The 16,665-nt window shown below is 62.0% G+C and overlaps 2 protein-coding genes across 6 annotated transcripts; one reads left to right on the top strand and one right to left on the bottom strand.

Annotated features, from left to right (window-relative positions):
* The first annotated feature begins 1,395 nt into the window (after nt 1-1,395).
* Nucleotides 1,396-4,371, top strand: Isyna1 (inositol-3-phosphate synthase 1). The gene is made up of 11 exons (XM_036166410.1): nt 1,396-1,583; nt 1,659-1,787; nt 1,862-2,023; nt 2,217-2,349; nt 2,438-2,631; nt 2,788-2,937; nt 3,015-3,230; nt 3,335-3,499; nt 3,580-3,693; nt 3,778-3,995; nt 4,081-4,371. Exons 2-11 carry the CDS (start codon nt 1,668-1,670, stop codon nt 4,283-4,285), a joined length of 1,677 nt encoding a protein of 558 aa, XP_036022303.1. The 5' UTR covers nt 1,396-1,583; nt 1,659-1,667; the 3' UTR covers nt 4,286-4,371.
* Nucleotides 4,372-4,622: 251 nt separating this feature from the next.
* On the bottom strand, nt 4,623-13,932 carry Ssbp4 (single stranded DNA binding protein 4). 5 transcript variants are annotated; one of them, XM_036166520.1, is made up of 17 exons: nt 13,732-13,931; nt 9,324-9,396; nt 9,145-9,206; nt 8,975-9,059; nt 7,333-7,419; nt 6,960-7,019; nt 6,810-6,879; nt 6,629-6,699; nt 6,475-6,545; nt 6,234-6,279; nt 6,110-6,145; nt 5,972-6,026; nt 5,822-5,892; nt 5,659-5,737; nt 5,343-5,371; nt 5,040-5,263; nt 4,623-4,910 (listed from the first exon to the last, which is right to left on the bottom strand). In XM_036166520.1, exons 1-16 carry the CDS (start codon nt 13,785-13,787, stop codon nt 5,054-5,056), a joined length of 1,161 nt encoding a protein of 386 aa, XP_036022413.1. In that variant the 5' UTR covers nt 13,788-13,931; the 3' UTR covers nt 4,623-4,910; nt 5,040-5,053. The 5 variants fall into 5 exon arrangements, with proteins under 5 accessions (XP_036022413.1, XP_036022414.1, XP_036022411.1 ...); XM_036166521.1 differs by having other exon boundaries at nt 5,156-5,263; XM_036166518.1 differs by having other exon boundaries at nt 5,659-5,892; nt 13,732-13,932.
* Between the last annotated feature and the right edge of the window lie 2,733 nt (nt 13,933-16,665).

Raw genomic sequence — 16,665 nt, 5'->3', positions numbered from 1 at the left:
CCAGGCCCTCTCAAGGCTATCCTTCATTTTCTATCTGTTTATCTCCACAATATAAGTCTTTCTAATATTTCCTGCTGCTCACACTCAAGAAAACTCTGGGTTGGTGGGTAAACGCCCCGCACTTAACTCCAGCTACTAAGAAGGATGGGGCGGGAAGATTTTTTTGGGCCTACTTTAAAAACAGCAGATCAAAAAAACAACAAAAAAAAAAACCAGATCACAGCAAGGGGTGATGGTGTCTTAAGCCAGCACTCAACCAAGGCGTTGGAGCTGAGAGCAGTGGGCGTGGCCACCGTCGGCCTCGGGCTCCGATCAGACAGCAGAGGCTGGGTTTGCACCAGGGCAGTCTGTGAGCATGTTTGTTTTCAAAGGAAAAGGCCAAAGACAGCCCGCAAGGGAAGGGCCGGGGTCAGTCGGCCTCCAGGCCTTGGCCAGACTTCTGAGAGTTCTGAGGCGGCTGAGGAGGCGGAAGGAGAGCCAGGCGGCGCCCTGCGGGCCGCCGTGTACCCACCTCCCGGGAACAGTCTGGCCGTGCTCTTCCAGCGCCATCCCGGAGCCCTTGTTCCACACACCTCCCAGACAAAGCGGTCCCTGGCCACAGCTCCCCCCCACCCAGGATGTCCAGGCCAGGGGGACTCTCAGCCCTGGTCCTCCCGTCAGCCTTGTCCCAACTGCAGTCTCTGCCTCAGCCTCCCAAATGCTGGGATGGCAGGTTGGCCAGTAAGCACTACCACTACTAAGTCAGACTGATGAATAAATCACTGGTCATTTCTGTTGAAGTACACCCCATGAGTCCCTGCTTGCATCTGACTGAGCCTGGAGCCTTTCTTTAGGGCATGCAGTGGGATATGCCTGTAGTTCTCACTTCACAATCTCCTGTTCATACATCAAAACCCTTTCCAACAGCCCCCTCAGGGAATCCTGCCTGGGTCTCTTCATCGGGATGTGCTCAGTCCCCTTTCCGTCCCTTCATATTGGGATTGATTCCGGTTATCTGAACCGACAAAGTCTTGACGCCTACAAGGCGCAGTCCCTCTCCCTTTCGGGCAGACATTGCGGACGATCCACCTTTTCGGCCCGGCTCCAGCAGTGGAAAGTTTCCGCTAGGAGGAGGCAGCTTGTTTTGGAAAGTTCAGGAGGTGCCTCCCCCGCCTGCCCGCGGGTTCCCACGTTCCTTATCGCTGTGCCTGTCGAGGGGGAGGCCGCGCTGGCCTGGCCATCCTGTCCCCTCCCCTCGGCCGGGCCAGCAGGATGGTGCTCAGGCTGGGGGTGGGGAGCAGGCCTCGCTCAGCCCGGGACCCCCGCAGGCCCCTCGCCCAGCTGCCCCGCCTCCCTGACGCTGGCTGTCGCTCATTGGCTGCCGGGTGGTCCCGGTTCAACGTGGTTGCGCAGCGAGCCAATGCGCACGGCGCTCGCGCCCAAGGCTGCTTCCGGCCACCTGGGTCCAGAGCACCTCGAACCCTGGGCTGCTCGTCACGCCCGCGGGGGGCGTGGCCGGGGCGTGGCCTCGGCGCTTTTCTCTGCTGCCCGCGCGCCCGGGCCCCGCGCTGTCCGCCTCCGTAGTGCGATCCGACTCGGAGCCGGTGAGTGCGGTCCTGTCCCGGGGCGTAGGGCGGGCTCCCGGGCGGGGGGCCCGCTCTCATCGGCTCTGCCCGCAGCTCGCCGCGATGGAGCCCGCCGCCGAGATCCTGGTGGACAGCCCGGACGTGGTCTACGGCGCCGAGGCCATCGAGGCTCGCTATGAGTACCGGACGACGCGCGTCAGCCGCGAGGGCGGCGTGCTGCGGGTGCGCGCGGGGCGTGGGCGGCGGCGGACACCTGGAGCCCGAGGTCCCGCCACTCACTCCCCACCCGTCCTTAGGTGCAGCCCACGGCTACTCGCTTCACCTTCCGCACCGCCCGGCAGGTGCCCCGGCTCGGGGTCATGCTTGTCGGCTGGGGCGGGAACAACGGCTCCACGCTCACCGCGGCCGTGCTGGCCAACCGGCTGCGCCTGACCTGGCCCACGCGCACTGGTCGCAAGGTGGGGGCCCAGGCCGCCTGGGGGCGGGGGCGGCTGGCTGGGCGGAGCCCGAGGGGCGGGGCCGGTGAGAAGGTGTGGGTGACGTCACCCCAGGTCTTGGCCCGACGAGGTGGGGGCGTGGCCTCTGGGGCTGGCGGGTCCCCGCGCGCCGGGCCCCTCCCTGCTCAACACGCTGCCCCTCTTGCCCCCCCAGGAAGCAAACTATTACGGCTCGTTGACCCAGGCGGGCACCATGAACCTGGGTCTAGATGGCAACGGCCGCGAGGTGTTTGTGCCCTTCAGCGCGCTGCTACCCATGGTGGCCCCCAACGACCTGGTGTTTGACGGTGGGCGGAACCTCGGGGTGGCATGGGGGTAGGTGTGGGAAGGCCCAGGGTGGAGGACGGGTTCAGTGTGAGGGTCCCCACAACCTAGGCTGGGATATCTCGTCACTGAACCTGGCCGAGGCGATGCGGCGCGCACAGGTCCTGGACTGCGGTCTACAGGAGCAGCTGTGGCCCCACATGGAGAGCCTGCGTCCGCGGCCCTCGGTCTACATTCCTGAGTTCATCGCTGCCAACCAGACAGCACGTGCAGACAACCTCATCCCTGGCACACGCGCGCAACAGGTGGAGGCCTCACCGGCTTCCCCAGCCCACTGTCACCCCCTGTGGCTCTCCCTTTGGCTACATACTCGCCACCGCCCGTCCTGTCCCGGGGAATGAGCGGCCCAGGCCTCTGGGGGGCTTGGACTATTCCACCTACTCTCCCCCACCCTTTCCCAGTTGGAGCAGATTCGAAAGGACATTCGAGACTTCCGATCCAGCGCAGGACTGGACAAGGTCATTGTGCTGTGGACCGCCAACACGGAGCGTTTCTGCGAGGTGGTCGCAGGCCGCAATGACACAGCCGAAAACTTGCTGCGTACTATCCAGGTGGGCGCACGCCCAGAGTTCCTGGGGGTGGAGGCCAGTCCAGAGGGAGCCTTGGCTGACTGCCTCTCTGCCCTCAGCTTGGTCTGGAGGTGTCACCGTCCACACTTTTTGCTGTGGCCAGCATCCTAGAGGGCTGCGCCTTCCTCAACGGGTCCCCACAGAATACACTGGTGCCCGGTGCCCTGGAGCTGGCTTCCCAGCGCCATGTGTTCGTGGGTGGGGATGATTTCAAGTCCGGTCAGACGAAGGTCAAGTCTGTTCTGGTGGACTTCCTCATCGGCTCTGGCCTCAAGGTACCTGGGGGGCTCCATGAGGTGCCAGAAGGGAGCCAGAAACTCGGGTTGATGGGGGTACTGCGGAGCCGGACACACTTGCATCCATGACTCTGACCACACAGACCATGTCCATCGTGAGCTACAACCACTTGGGCAACAACGACGGTCAGAACCTGTCTGCGCCTCTGCAGTTCCGCTCCAAGGAAGTGTCCAAGAGCAGCGTGGTGGACGACATGGTTCAGAGCAACCGCGTGCTCTACGCACCTGGAGAGGAGCCAGACCACTGCGTACGTGGGGTGTGGGGTGTGGGCGGGCAGGGGCCTCGGCGCGGTGGGGGGGGGCCGTATGACCCGATGAACCCCCACAGGTGGTGATCAAATACGTGCCCTACGTGGGCGACAGCAAGCGTGCCCTGGACGAGTACACCTCAGAGCTGATGCTGGGTGGCACCAACACCCTGGTGCTCCATAACACCTGTGAGGTATGGAGGGCCGGTCAGGCGTGGTGGGCAGGCACGGGTGTTGATTCGCCAGACCCTTGTCACACCTCTCCATTCCCCACCCAGGACTCGCTCCTGGCGGCGCCCATCATGCTGGACCTAGTGCTGCTCACAGAGCTCTGTCAGCGCGTGAACTTCTGCACCGACGCGGACCCCGAGCCCCAGGGCTTCCATCCCGTGCTGTCGCTGCTGGGCTTCCTCTTCAAGGCGCCGCTGGTGCCCCCGGGCAGCCCGGTGGTGAATGCACTCTTCCGTCAGCGCAGCTGCATCGAGAACATTCTCAGGTGCGCCTGCTGAGGGCAGTCCGCAGCAGCGGCGGCGGCAGGGCGGTCCTGGGGTGGCCCTGCTGAGTCCGTGCTCTCCCCACAGGGCCTGTGTGGGGCTCCCGCCCCAGAACCACATGCTCTTAGAGCACAAGATGGAGCGCCCAGGCCCGGTCAGCAAGCCAGGAGAGATTGCAGCCTCCAGCCCACTGCCACATAAGAAAGAGTCCACACCTGCTGCCACCAACGGCTGTACCGGTGATGCCAATGGGCATGCCCAGGCACCGACACCAGAGGTGTCCACTGCCTAAAACCAAGTGATCCTTTCATCCCCAACCCTTCTCTTACTCTTGTTCCCAAGACCTTACAAATGAAATAAAGGGTCCCCATCAGGCAAGCCTCCTTGTGGCTTTTTACAGAGTTTCAGTGTGTAGCCCCGGCTAGCCTAGAATTTGGTATGTAGACCAAGCTGTTGGCCTGGAACTCAATCCATCCACTTGCCTCTGCCCAAATGCTGGGATTCAAGGCCTGCAGCACCAGCCTGGTCCCTCTGCCCTCCATGCTGATGTGGTAGTCTCTCAGCTTCACCCCACCCATCTGAGCAGGGATTGAGGCCATAGCTACTGGTGAAGTGAGGGAAACCAGCCGTACCAAAAAGACAAAACCAAATGTGTTTATTGGCAGTCCCCCTCAGCCCCCAAGCCCTGTGACAGCACATAGGTCCGAAGGCCCGCACTTCTCTGAGGTCCTTGCGCGCGTCTGTGTGTGTGTCTGTGTCTGTGTGTGTGTCTGTGTGTTTAGAAAATGAGAAAGTCCTTCGTGGGGGCCCTGCTGGCCATCCAGTCCGGGTAGCAGGGGCGTGACCCGAGACCTCGCCAGCAGGACACTGGGCTCAGGCCAGGGCTATCACACGCTCATGGTCATGCCGGGGGAGTACTGCAGAGAGAGGGCGGCGCGCGGAGCGCGGCTCAGCTCCGGCCGAGGCTGTGGCCCGCCCTCCCGGGGACAGGGGGAACCCGGGGAGGGTGGAGAGGAGGGGAAGGTGCCGCGGCCGCCCCCCCCCACCTGGCCCGCCGCGGTCACGGTCTTGCTCTGGCCCCGCGGCCGCCCCGCCGGGGTCTGCCCGCCAGGCCCCTCCGGCCCGCCGCGGCCGCGGGTGGGGAGTCGACGCAGGCGCTTACGCTTTCGCTCGGGAACGGATGCAGGAAGGTCCCGGCGGCCGCCATCTCGCTGTCGTCGCGCGGGGTCCCCGGGGCGTTGCTCAGGCCGCCCACGGCGCCGGGGGAGTTCTGGGGGCGGCGCCGGTCAGCGCGGGGGTCCCCCGCCCCAGACCACCTGCCTCCACCCACCCAACGTGCACGACCTCACCTTCGGCAGCCCGTCCATATCGCCCGAGCCTGCGGAGAGACAAGAGGCTCAGGCGCCGGTGCGGAGCTCAGGGACGGGGTACCCCAGGATCTCTCGTTCCCGTAGCCGGGGGTCGATGGAGGGTGCAGGCGTTGCGCCCAGGGGCCACCCGAGAGCTTGGGGACGGGGGTCTCTCAGTCGCCCCTCCCGTGGCGTGGAGATCAGGGCACTAGTGGGGCTAGGTGCCGGCGACCAGGGACCTCGCAGCCTCTCGTCCCGGCGCCTGGGGGTCACGGTGCCCGCCGATGGAGCCGCTAGGTGGCGCCCGGCCACTCACCCAGGGATCCGTTCACGTGGTGCGGCTCCATCGCGCTCATAGAGGCCATTGGGCCCTCGGGGCCGGGGCCGAGCGGGAACTGCGGGCACAGGGCAGCGTGGGGCTCGGGCCGGCCGCCCCCCGCGGGGTCCCCGTCGGGTGAGGCGCACCGGCCCCCACTCACGTTAGCCCTGCCGGCGCCCGGCCCGATGGGGTTCATGATGGTATACATATTCTCGCTGGAGTTGGTGGAGTCTGGGGGCGAAAGCAGGGGCTGCGTGGGTGGGTGCGTGCAATGGGGATCCCGGCCCACTCCAACCCACATGTTCCTTACCTCCAGGGCTGGGCATGATGGGTGTTCCGGGGGCTCCGCCCCCTCCTGCGGGTCCCTGCACGGAGACATGGAGACTGTGAGACATAGCTGGTCTGGCCTGCACCCTACAGGTCCCACCGCGCACCCGCAGGGACTCACCGTGTAGCTGCCAGGAGATGAGGAAGCGTAGGGAATCTGGGAACAGGCAGGGACAACTGTGAGCGTCAGTGGCAGGCAGCTGGCCCGAGCCCTCCTTCCCCAGCTCACCCTGCCTGCCACTCACCGAGTTACCGCTGGGACTGGCCCACGGGCCACGCACCCCCGGACCCCTGGAAGAGATGGGGGCGCTGCAGCAGCCCAGGCGCCCAGGGCCCAGCAACCCGTCATTCCCTAGGGCTAAGTGACACTTCTGGCCTCAGTTTCCCCTCCAGAAGGTGGAATAAACAATGCCCAAGTTGTCCCTGAATACATGGCCTGCCTCTAGGCTGGGTGACCACAAGCCTGAGGGTACCCTAGGGCCTTACATGTTCATGGATGGCAGGACCTGGCTGGTGGCAAGGGAATTGGGTGGGGGCCGCATGCCAGCTCCATAGCCCTGTCGAGGCAAAGGGTTAGTCACTGAGAACCTAGGATGTGGCGTGGCCCTTCTGTCCCATAAGGGGTTCGACCACCCCTTACCTGGGGCCCAACACTGGCCATGCTCCTCGGAGGTGTCACCCTCTGCATCGGGCCTCCCAGGCTGGGGTGCCCTGGGCAGAGACATAAGAGAGAAGGCTCAGGCTTGGGCATTCCCAGGCATGGACACCACATCAAGAAGGGACGGTCCTGTGGAACAGCAGCTGGAGTGTCTGTTACTCACCCTGTGTGCGTGGGGAGGGGTCCATGGCACCGGGGATGAGGGGCTGGGAGCCAGGGAGGCCCACGGGAGGCTGTGGAGGGGGGCATGGTACTGAGTTGGAGGCGACACCCCCACCCAGGTCCTGTTCCCCCCAGCCCCACCCTCTCTCACCTGGCCTGGTATCCTTAGGGAGGGCCGGGCACCCCCTGGGAACCGTGCTGACATAAAGGGCTGAAAGAGATGGGTTGGGAGTCAGCAATCTCTGATCTGTACTTCCCCTAACGAAACCCTGTTCTTACTGTGCCTGGGGGCAGGATAGGAGCTGGGGCCTCCAACCTTGCTAGTCCCCTGCCTCAGAGCCAGGTTGCAGACCACAGCCAGTTGGCACAGGTACTCAGGGGCACAGACTCATGTCTGTCGCTAGCAATGACAAGGTGCACACATGTCCATACCCACTGTGGTGACAATCCTTCCACGGAATTCTAGCCTGCAGCTTGTCCCTACCTCAATTGTGGGAACAAAAGAGGCCCCGGGGCAGCCATACCTGAAAGAAGCCTGGCGCCATAGGACCGGCCCCCATTGCGTCATTAGGGGCCATGGCGCCCATCACAGGGTTGGGGGCTGCCGCACTCTGCAAGGATATGAGACACCAGAGGATGGGGTGAGCACCATAATAGGTGACTTTCTGAACAGGTTCTCCCCCTATCTTTGGAGACAGCCTGGGGACAGCTGTCATGTGGCCAAACTGGGATGTCAATCAGGACAGAGAAAGGGGAGGTTGACTTGGAACAGCCACACCCCAGTCTTCTGTGGCTCCCCCTCATCTCAACTGGCCCGTGTTCTCCTGGTGGCAGGGTGGCCTTCTGATGATGCACACCCAGGCCTTCCTTGTCCTGCACTGTAGATGCACACCCGGCCCTCCAGGAGGCAGGAGCGGAACTCTGGGTAGGGGCCACAGTCCCCAACCCTCCTTAGATGGACAAGGACCAGGTCTGACAGGCCCAGAGCTGGGGGTGGGGGCTGACGGGCCACTTCCGCTGCCCGATTCCATTCTGGTGACCAAAGTGCAGGAAGTGGGGGAAGAGAGGCCCGAAGTCTGGGAAGGCTGACCTCAGGATGGCCCTTTCTGCTGACCCTCTCCTCTCACTGCCTTCTCAGGCGGAGAGCTTCCTAGGTGTCCCTAGGACTGCACTGGCTAGCACAGGAATGCTTGGGGCTATGGAGGCTTCTGTGAGATCTCTGGAATGGGGACAGCCCTCCACAGCTGAGCCAGGTCTCTGGTCTAGCCCCCGAAAATAAACGACAGCAGCTCACAGCAAAAGCGCACTCACAAGGAACCCCAAATCACTGTAATCCCGGGTGCTTTAGGGGTTGTCATGGCCAAAGCTCCCCAGGGTTCCTCGGTGCAGACCAGCCGGTACTGCGGGGACGGCAGCCCGATCGGGAACCCCACCCCCCGCCCCAGTCAATCATCCCACAGCGACGACAACGCCCGCCCGCGTTACCATGACGACGGGCAGGGGCGCGCTGGCGTTTCCAAGAGACGCCAAGGTCGGGCCGCAGCCGCGGGGCGCCTAAGACCAGTCTGCTCTGGCCCCGCCCTCCGACGCCCACGCTGCCATGGCAACCGGCGCCTAGGGACTGCGGAACGGAGACCAGGGCTGCCTACTGTGCCAAAGGGAAACTGAGGCCAGGGAGTTGGTCTTTAACCCCAACACTCCAGAGGCAGAGGCAGAAGGTTCTCTGTGAGTTCGAAGCCAGCATGAGCTACACAGGATAACAGAATTATTTAGTCTCAAACAAAAAACGAAACAAACAATTCCAGGAGCTGAAGAGGCTCCAGGTTCAGTTCCCAGCACCCACATGGCGCCACAGTAACTCCAGTTCCAGGCATCTGACGCCCTCTTCTGACCCCCACAGACACCAAGCATGCACAGGGTGTACAGACAGACTTGCAGGCAAAACATTCCTACACATAAAATAAAAGTATTTTTAAAAATAATAGAGAGGAGCATGGTGGCACAGGCCTTTTAATCCCAGCACTCAGGAGGCAAAGGCAGGCGGGTCTCTGAGTTCAAGGCCAGCCTGGGCTACAGAGTGAGATCCAGGAGAGCCAGGGCTACACAGAGAAACCCTGTCTCGAAACAAAAGAAGTGGGCCCAGATTCCAGAGCCCTGGAGACTCACATAGTCCTGGAAGACTTTGGCCTCACTGGAGTGCTCACAGGCCTCTCTTCGGTCTGGGGCTGCGCAATAAAGGTCCCAGAAGACACTGCGGGCAGCAGAGGGAATGAGGTGACCCCCACGTACCCCCAAAGCTCCCGCTTCCCTCTGTCGGCTCTCACACAGGTACATACCACCACCAGGAGTGCAGGAAACCAGGGGGCTCGCCCAATGTGATGTTCTTCTCCCAGCGGATCTACAGTGAAGAGGGTGAGTGAGGGGCAGGTACCCAAGAGGTGTCTGCCAACACTACCAGGGGACAAGCCGAACAATTCAGGACAACGTGGGGTGTCCTGGTAGAGTGGACACTCACCTCGGACAGGAAGGTCTGTGCCGACTTCTGCGCCCCCACATGCAGCAGGTATTCATATACATACAGTGCGAGCCTACAGGCAGGGTGGGAAATGGGTTCAGGTTGTTCAGCATAGGGCACCTGTGGGCCTAGCCAACACAAGGCCATGATCAGGTTCCCCAGCCAATCCTCCCCTGCCCGATACTAGATCCTCAGCACTGCCAATCACAGAAAACAGCTTTACTGACCTGTGGCAGCCAACTCCTATAGACTTATCAACACCCCACCTAAAGGCTCCTCCCAAGGGCCCCATCTTCACCCTTAGTACCAGTGATAACCATAACTTTCCTTCCCTGGAGAGTACTCAGACAGTAATGGCGGCTCTGGGGAGTAGGGAGACGAGACGTGAGGCAGAGGCTGACAGAAGACAGGGTCTGCAGTGCCAGTGACCCATGGGGCCACTGCCTCCCTCTCACCTGCTGGGACTCTCTTGCTCCGTGGCCACATGGAGTGTTAGGTCATCCCACCCAACCTTCCGTCCACGGCAGCTCCATCCCCCACGTTACCCACTTGCTGGGCACTGGCCCCTCCAGCTCACATATACATTCTCTGGGTGTCCCCGCAGGGGCATGACGATAAAGAGACATGCTGGAGCTGGAGATACGGCCCGCAGGGCTCCAGGGGCCTCCCCAGCTGTCCTCACCCTCCCTGGCTGAGGGCCTCATCCTAAAATAACCGGGCTTTGACTCGGGCCCTGCTCTCCCTCACACCCCAGCGTGGCTCCCACTACCTCATGTCTGTCCCAGGATGCACTTCGGACCAAATGCCGGGACCTTGCACCCCCAGCCCGACCCTGTGGCTCTGCCCTTCACCTTGATATTCTTTCTTCAATTGCCCATCTATCTGCCCATCTGTCCACCTGTCCACCCATCCATCCACTCCTCCATCCATTCGTCCCCCCTTCTGTCCATTGGTCTGTCCTTGTGCAGTAGCACACCGGCCACCCTCTTAGGATCCATGCTGTTCTCTCAGACACACACAGCAGACCTAGAAGGGCTGAGCTAGCAGATGAGAGGTCTGTGTCAGGATCGGGGTGGGCTGGCCCAAGATGAGGGCTGTGATTGCAACCTGAACCACGTGTGTGGGATGGCACCATGGCCAGGGTGCCATGCCAGCCCAAGCCCCCTCCTGATAGCCAAGAAGGAGCTGTGGCCACCAGAGCCTACCATTCTGTGGCCAGAGACTGAGCTGGGGCCTGATAGGGATTAGACAACGCGGTGATACTCAGATGCTCACTCCTTGACTACTGTGACATCTTTCTCCACCCTCTTCCCACAGCCTGCCCATCAGTGGCCTGACCCTGCTGGGGCGCTCAGAGCCTCCAGCCTTCTCCTTCCCTCTTGCTGGTATTTTCATCCCTGCCCGCCCCAGCCACCTGCTTCCTGGAAGCTCCCCCACATCCCAAGGGGGCCTCAGGAATTGGGTTCACAGGTCCTATCACCAGCACCCCAATCATAAGGCTAGTACAACAGGGAGACCCCATGGACCCAGCCACTAGGGTGGAGGCAGGTTGCTGGAGGGACACAAGGCCAGTCTCAGTGTTCTCAACTGTCCCCTCCCCCTCATGTCTGCCCTGCAGCTGCGTCCTGCTCCAGGCCCCGCATGCACTGTCTGAGCTGGGCCCTGGGCTACCACCTGCCTCCCACCCCAAGGCCTTTGCCTAGGCTGTGCCTTCCAACTCCAGCATCAACAGTCTGAGGTGTCCCTGCCATACTCAACTCTGCCCATGCCCCACTCACCCTATTGTCTCTTACAGGTCGGGGGAGGAGACGGCCATAGGTCCTGAGACCCGCACTGTCCTGGGTCAGCTTCCCTGAGTCCCTTGCAGCAGAAAGCAAAGCCAGGACAAAGCTCAGCCCTTCCTGCTAGAAGGGCTGAGTGGCCTGGAGGACAGGCCTGGGCTGTGCGGCGTGGACAGCTTCATGTTAGCTGGTTCCCAAGGCCCAAAACACCACTGCCACGGCCACCATAATTACAGGGGTTCCTGTAAAGGTCACCCCTCAGACAGGCTGCTGAGAGCCGACAATCCCACTCCAGTCATCATCTAACCCGTCCCCAGGTCCTGCCAAGGTCTTCAGTGACCCTGTCACCCACAGGCCTTTCTGTCACCTGCGTCAAGAGGAAGGTGGCTGTCCTGTGTCACCCTGAAGGCTGTTCAGAGAAGCCACCTCAGCTGTTGGGTGGCACCAGATGGACATGTGCCCCTGGCCAATGCTTACACACTTTAGCTTACACAGGGTCCACTCAGACCCCAGCCTTATCCTTGCCACCCAAATGCAGGGTCCCCACAGCCAGGTAGATGCTACCCACCGTGGAGCTGGCTGCCCACGCTCAGACATACAGGCCTACAAGGCTCTAGTTGCTGAGGGGACAGAGGACAGGGCACAAGCAGGCCTGGAAGGTGGAGACCACAAACAGGTGAGTCCAGGGTACAGACGGGGATAGAAGAGAAAAATCAGGGCTGGGCCAGTCAGTAATCGAGACACTAGAGTTGGAAGTCCTGAACTCAGAAAGGTCAGCCAACCCCAGTGCAGTAGGTAAACTGAGGCAGGGCCGCCTGCCTACCCTCTCTGTGAGGATCCCACAGGAAAGATGGATGACCGCACACAGCCTGGTTCCAGGAGCCTCATCTACCAGGACCAGCTCCCACACAGGCCTCCCGCCCATCCCAGCTCCCAGGCTTTGGCTTCAGCCATGCCAAGCCTGGTTGGCCTCTTTGCTGTTCTCTGTGAGTCCTGCAGCCCAAATGCACTGTTTTTTTCAGACGGCCTTGCTCAGTAGGTGAGCTTGGATAGGAGAGCCTCCTGCCTCAGCCTTCTGTATGCACTTTCAAAGACACAAGCCTCCCTGTGATCCACACTCAGCATCAGGACTTCTGCTAATCCGCAGCCCAGCCGCAGCTCCTACCACAGGGCCTTTGCACACAATGAGCCTGCCACCATATCCCTCCCTCCCCTCTCCCCCTTTGCTCCCCTTCCAGCCTACCTTGAGGTTCCTGATGGTCCCACTGGTACTTTGTGAGGTGACTGGGCCCTTGCTCTCTGAATGTGCGTGTCCTCTCACACAGACACCCCCCCCCCATCACCTTCCCAACTTAGCGCAGGACTATATGAACTAGTCCCCAGGCTGGGGACTCACCAGGTGTCGGGTGACCCAGCCAGACAGCCCCTGCTTCCCACATGGGCAGCAGCCCGATGCCAGGATGGGTCATTGAGTTTACTGAGCCACAAAAGAAGCCTAGTGATAACAACAGAGGCCTGAGGGGCAGCCTTACATGGCATCCCCAGTGACCCATTAGTCTCCAATGTGAGTGCTGCGCCCCCCTCACGCACACTTCAAATGTTCGACTCTTCACCCACTCCCCTGCACGGGCACCCAGGGAAGGAATGCTAGCCCAGGTGGGTGCTCACTGGAAGCTCATCCACCTGGCCATTCATCCTGCATGTCCAACACTGGGCATTGAGAGCCAGAACCACTCTGGCCCACCCAGGGCTACTGTGTGGTAGCCCAGGACCTGCAGTCAGACACAGCCAGAGGCCGCACCTTCCCTCCTGCCCTGTGCCACACCTTTGCCCACAAGTGACAGTGAGTTCAGCTCAGGTCACACATGCCCATGCAAACCTCACATCTCCAACACCTCACGAGGCGGCCCCTCAACCTGCTGGAATCTGCAGCCACAACGAACCCTAGGAGTCTCCTTTCAAATCTCCAGCATTGGGCTTGCATGCATGGGACTCCTGCAGCTCTCCACGAGTCCCATGGTCTCACGGGGCGCCCCTAATGCTCACACCTGTCAGGTCTGTGTGGCCCCAGAACCATCGAGGTCTCGCACCCTTCAGATGCTGTGCCTGCCCTGGGCGTCCTGTGACCGCTCTCATCCACGTCCTGCTCTCTACACCATGGACTCCTCAGAGCTCATAGTCCTCTGACCCCGCACCCCATCCACTGCCGTGTGATCCCAGCATCCCCTTCGGGGTCCTGTCTGACCCCTTGATCTCCTGTCCCCTCAAATGTCCTGAGACCCCAGGCTCTCTTGGCTCTCCCACGCTGCAATCTCATGCCCTCTGAATTTCACGTGACCCTGAGCCCCTGGAACTCTAGTGCCCCCAATATATTCTGTCCTTTGTGTCTCCCGTGACCCCAAGAGAGCCTCAGGTCTCGCACGCCCACAATCACCCACCCTGGAGGTCTCGCATGACCCCACGAGCCCCTTGACCTCGTGTGTACCCCTGAAATCCTGCTCCATTCTGATCTCCGGCAACTCCACGAGCCCTCTGGATCTCATGTGTCCCCCTGAAATCCCGCACCCTTCTGGTCTCGCGTGACACCACGGCCCCGGTCCTGCGTGGCCCCCGCGCCGGGCACTCACTTCTCGCGCGCCTGGCCGTCCGAGGGCGCGCAGCCCTTGCCCGCTTTGCCGTACATGCTCCGCACCTGTCAGGCGCGCGTGGCCATCGCTGCCCGCGCCCCGGGCCCCGCAGCCGTCCGGCGGGAGCTGCGGCCGCGGGTGGGTTCGAGCAGCGCTGCCCTCCGCGGGCTGTTCCGGGAAGCGCGCCGCCGCCGCCGCGCGCTCCCGCCACTCTTAAAGCGGCAACGGCGGGCGCGCGGGTGGGCCCCGCTCTGGGAGCGCGCACGCGCAGAGCCCGCGGGGGCGGCATTGCCCACCACCGGGTTGCGCGCGACTTTGCAGCGGCTACGGTACACCTCTCGCAGACACCCACGAGGGAGACACGCTCTAGAGCTGCCGTGCCTGAAAATCGGGAATGACTGCGAGTTCCAGGCCCACCAAGGCTGTGGAGCGAGACTCCCAGTTGCATAGACTCGCGAGGCTGTGGGTATCTCGGCTTCGACTCGGGACATGCGATGGGCTCCTGACCTCAAAATGCATACGTCCACGACATTCTGCACCCCAGACACACACAGCGAGCCCACATGCAGCGCGGCCAGCTGTGAGGAGTTCGATCTCTTTCTTTTCATTTGAGAGGGTTTCACATAGTTCAGGCTGGCCTCGAACTAATTAAGCAGCAGAAGACGCGACTTTGAACTTTTGATCCGGCCTCAGCCTCCCTGCTGCGGAGATGACAGGCGTGCACTGCTTGGCCTGGGTTGGCGTGTGGATGGAACACTGGGCTTTGTGCATGCCAGCGCTGGACCAACTGAGCCCTAGTCCAACCACACTTTGTTTGTTTTTCTGAAACCGTTGTCTTCACTCAGAGGCAGAGGCAAGCAAACCTCTGAGTTCGATGCCAGCCTGTTCTACATAGCGAGTTATGAGACAAAAGGATGCATAGTGAGACCTTGTCTCAAAAGTCGGATCCAAACAAAACAATGTCTCATGTAGCCCAGGCTGTCCTCCAACTCCCTATATCACTAAGGCTATCCTTGAACTGGTGATTCTCCTGCCTCCACCTCTGGAGTACTGGGGTGGCACGCGTACTCGCTGGACCGAGGGCGTGCTCCCCCTCCGCCCGCGCGCACAGCACACGCACATGCATAACACGCGGGCACCGCGAGCGCACGTTTGGTCGTAGCACATGGGGGTCAGGAGGCGTGCAGGCGAATGCTCGCTGTCCCTGCAAGTGTCCCCGGTTGGGCAGCGACGGTTGGGGGGGAGGGAGGGACAAGTAGGAGATTGCCCCAAGTATGTCTTCAGCATGGCGCAGTCATGGGCGCAGGTTTCCTGTTGGACGTGTGTGTGTGTGTGTGTGTGTGTGTGTGTGAGGGGGGGGGGAGGGAGACAGAGAGAGAGAGGGAGACAGAGAGAGAGAGAGAGAGACAGCCTGCAGGTCACGGTGGCCCTGTGTCGTGCACGGTGTCCCGGATGCAGGCAGATCCCCTTGCCCGGGCCTCCCCGCCCCCACCCTGGCCGGCGGGCGGGAAGCCGAGAGTAGAGGTTCCAGGAGCGCAGGAAAAGCTGCCCAGGCGCGCCCCGCCTCCTCCCCCAGGGCTCAGCTGGGCGGACGCCGGCCTTTCCCATTTCCTGCCAGGCCCGTCGCCCCCTCCCCCAGCTTCCTCTCCCCGCCGCGGGGCTGGAGACTGTTGGGTGTCTGAAAGGCCGTCGGGGAGCCTGGGCCCCCGAGGACAGCAGCTCTTTGCATCCTCTGCTCTTGGCGAGGCACCCGGATGAACAGGTTCCTTCCACCTTCATCTGTGTCCCCAAGGTCCAGCGCTGCCCAGGACGCCCGGTTTCCCCTTCCTCAGCCCCAGATCTTTGATTAAGTGTCTTCACCCACCCCCGGAGCCATTTATTGAGCGCCTGCTGTCTACCGGGCTCTGGGGACCCAGTGGGGACACTTTGCTACGACTCCTGGAGCAGAGAGTCCACTGCGGAAAACTGGCGACACAAGCTGGGCAGAGGGAGGGGGCACCGGCGGCGGCGAGGCCTGCGGGGCTCCCGGAGGAGGGTGGAGGCGGACGCAGGAAGGAGGGAGCTGCGAGGCGGGGGCGCCCGCAGGCCTGCAGGCTGCTGGGGGAGGCTCTGAGGGCGGGAGCTACTGCACCGTCGTCATGGCAACTGAGGCGCTCCCAAACACAGCTAGGAGAGTCGGGGGAGCTGAGCACGCAGGACACACACACCCAGTTTGGGCATAGGCAGGGGCCGGCCCAAGTGAGAGAGGGGAGGGAAGAGAGGGTTGGCACCCTAGGTCGGGGAAGGAGCGCTCAATGGGTCGCAGCCAGTACAGCGGCCCTGGGGTGCTGGAGGCAGCGGGGCAGGGATAGGCGTGAGGACCTAGCAGCCTGCCGTACGGGTGGGTGAGATTTATTTCAAGAGCCACCGTGAGAGGCTGGGGCTGGCTGGGCTCAGAAAACTATTCCCTTGGGCCGGCGAGATGGCTCAGCCGGTAAAGGCGCTTACCACCAAGCTTGATGACCCGAGTTCAACCCCCAGGACTAATCTTGTGCTGACTAATCTTGTGACTTCCACACGCACAATGGCACCTGTGCTCACACACACAGACAATAAGTAAGTATACGTCAAATAAAGCGATTCCTTCAAGTACAGTGATGCGGCGACGGGCGGAGGCGTTTGAAGCCTGAGCCCTTTTCTCTCGGGTCTGGTAGGGACCAGATCGCCTGCTTCGCCAAGCGGGCCAGGCTCTGCAAACTAGACCCTGCTCCCCAAAGCACGCGGAGGTTCTGGCCTGCGATGCTGGAGGCTAAATCTTGTTTCTCTTCTTGAACCTCCTGCCCGCGGCAGCAGGGTCCAGCAGAAGAGCCGGCTCCGCCGCGGCCCCGTGTGGAGGGCAGGGGCACTGCAGGGCTGCTCCTCCCTCCTCCCTCCTCCCTCCTCCCTCCTCCCTCC

Source organism: Onychomys torridus, chromosome 17 (assembly GCF_903995425.1).
Source record: "Onychomys torridus chromosome 17, mOncTor1.1, whole genome shotgun sequence".
Lineage (NCBI taxonomy): Eukaryota > Metazoa > Chordata > Mammalia > Rodentia > Cricetidae > Onychomys > Onychomys torridus.
This window is presented reverse-complemented; position numbering and strand designations above follow the sequence as displayed.

Bases quoted from the DNA above. Each gene is read 5' to 3' on its own strand.
- Isyna1 (XM_036166410.1), top strand. From the start codon at position 1,668: ATGGAGCCCGCCGCCGAGATCCTGGTGGACAGCCCGGACGTGGTCTAC. The intron at 2,350-2,437 runs GTGGGCGGAACC...CCCACAACCTAG, and splicing joins CAACGACCTGGTGTTTGACG to GCTGGGATATCTCGTCACTG. The intron at 2,632-2,787 runs GTGGAGGCCTCA...ACCCTTTCCCAG, and splicing joins CTGGCACACGCGCGCAACAG to TTGGAGCAGATTCGAAAGGA.
- Ssbp4 (XM_036166518.1), bottom strand. From the start codon at position 13,787: ATGTACGGCAAAGCGGGCAAGGGCTGCGCGCCCTCGGACGGCCAGGCG. The intron at 7,020-7,332 runs GTATGGCTGCCC...CATCTCTTTCAG, and splicing joins TGGCGCCAGGCTTCTTTCAG to CCCTTTATGTCAGCACGGTT. The intron at 5,893-5,971 runs GTAAGGAACATG...TTTCGCCCCCAG, and splicing joins CATCATGCCCAGCCCTGGAG to ACTCCACCAACTCCAGCGAG.